At 43.5% G+C, this 2071-nt stretch overlaps 1 protein-coding gene across 1 annotated transcript; it reads right to left on the bottom strand.

Moving 5' to 3' along the window:
- Positions 1-377: 377 nt before the first annotated feature.
- On the bottom strand, positions 378-923 carry LOC146002762 (serine protease 56-like). The gene has a single exon (XM_083140698.1). The coding sequence runs from the start codon at positions 921-923 to the stop codon at positions 378-380; it is 546 nt and encodes a 181-aa protein (XP_082996824.1).
- Between the last annotated feature and the right edge of the window lie 1148 nt (positions 924-2071).

The following is a 2071-nucleotide window of genomic DNA, read 5'->3' on the forward strand; positions in this document are numbered from 1 at the left end:
TTTCTACATTTTTTTTATGTATCAGCAAAATGAGTTTTAAGGTATTGTAGTTGACTGTAAACTTCAAATTTTCAATATCTAGGAATTGTACAATATTAACTATTATTATTACAATTTTCAATTTTGTACTCATAAGAATTTCAAATAAAATTATAGAATGTGTACATGTGATTTCAACCTACACATAATATTCTTTATAAAATGTTTTAGAAAATGCATGGGTAATATTTTTTTAAAAAAATTCTTAACAATACACATTAGATCAATTACAAAAAACATTCAACAAAATTCAGGATTGACTTGAACAACCCTGCGTGGTAGTCATCTTCAAATCTTATGACTTGGTTCAAAAGGTAAAAATATGTGAGACATGTCCTTCAGAGGCATATGTATTGAACGCATATCTTGGAGGTAAATTTGACAACCGAAGTCCGTCCAGCAGATCTCATCGCCTCCACCGCGCAGATGTACGTCTCGGGGAACCTGACGTTGCCTCTGGTCTTGTCGTCACACTCTCGAGCACCAATGACCCTGACGGTGCCTTGCGTCAGCGATTTTTTCTCGGTGTCCTCATCGTCTCCCGTCCTCCAGCCTGCAACAGTACACGTCACGTTCTCCTCGACAATATTGTCGTCAGTGGTCAAAACTCTGGCAACTGCAGCACTGACGCGGTCCACATGGAACGGAGAGCTCAGCTTCAAAAGAGCCAATTCTGGCTCCGTCTGGTTCTTTGGATCGAAGTTCGGGTGCACGATCACCCTTTCCACGGCCCGTTCTTGGACAGGGCCGTCTTCGAGAATAACCCTCTTGAACCCGGAAGGGCCCAGAGGCTCTGGAAGCCTAGGGTCTACCCCGAAGAAGGAGTAGGCGCACTTTCCAGCCGTGAGGACCCACTGTTCCGTTACCAGAACTCCGCAGCACATGGGACCAACATATGTTCCGTTCAGCTCAATTTTAACTACTTACGGAAACCCTTTGGTCGTTTGGCTCCTTGTACAATGCGACCTGATTTCGAGGATAAACGATACCAGCAGCGCTACTGATGTAAGATTACTTTGGTTTGCAAAGCTTCCTGTCGCCATAACCAATCCTTTTGTCAAATATTTGCAGGTACATTGCTATGCAACAATACTTGTCTGATGTTATAAAACAATTGAAAATTTCTTTCTTGAGCACATGTCTAACAATGGGAGGTTAGTTTTTCCAGGAGATGGAATTTTGCTCAGTTTCTGAAGGTTGGTTGATTGATTGAGTTTAGTTTACTTCGATTTTGTGACAATTTTGGCTAATCGTGAAGACGAGGATGAGTGTTGATGTGATGAAATTGATGAAGGGACGCTCACTAAAGAACACTCATCCTCAGGCCGTGATTCGAACTCCTGGCGTCATAATAAGTTGTGTGGAGATTTTCTAACATTCTAGAGGATAATAGCAATATATTTTTAAAGTCGGATGCAATATATTTCCACATATGCGTTTCTATCGAACGCACCTTTCTCATACCGGTAGCACAACACTCAGAGGAGAAGATATTGGATATGCCAGAGCCTAGTCGGGTTCTCATACGAGGCTGAGGACTAGGAACAACATCCTTCACAGTTGACTTACCAGTAGTGAACTTGGTCTCGACCCATATCTCTTTATGTCTTTTTGGGGTGGTGCTGCGTGGCTCAAATCGAAAACAACATCTAACGTCAGCTATAAGGCATAACTGTGCTGATTCCCGCCAAAAGAACAGGCGACAGTACGAGGCTGCGTCAGCAAAAACCAACCACGTCGGCGAAGCGGCCACTGCCAAACCCAAAACTTGCCGCGCCATTATTGATAGTCCTCTGCAAGTTATGGCCGTTTCACTGCTGAAGATTCCTTGCTTGATTCTGCGGTGAAGTAGATGACGCGAGTGTATCCTCAGCAGTCATTTACGTCAGTCATACGTCCAGGGACTCTACTCAGCAGTGCCCACGCGACTCAGCACGGATTGGCGGGAAGCTCGTACAGTTGTGCATTTTGCCCTATATGATTGTTGTTTATGAGGAGAATAGGAGTTGCTAAACGCATGTGGGGACCTTAT

This window comes from Lepisma saccharinum, chromosome 19, assembly GCF_977018435.1.
Source record: "Lepisma saccharinum chromosome 19, izLepSacc3.1, whole genome shotgun sequence".
NCBI classification, from domain to species: Eukaryota; Metazoa; Arthropoda; class Insecta; order Zygentoma; family Lepismatidae; genus Lepisma; species Lepisma saccharinum.

Bases quoted from the DNA above. Each gene is read 5' to 3' on its own strand.
- LOC146002762 (XM_083140698.1), bottom strand. From the start codon at position 923: ATGTGCTGCGGAGTTCTGGTAACGGAACAGTGGGTCCTCACGGCTGGA.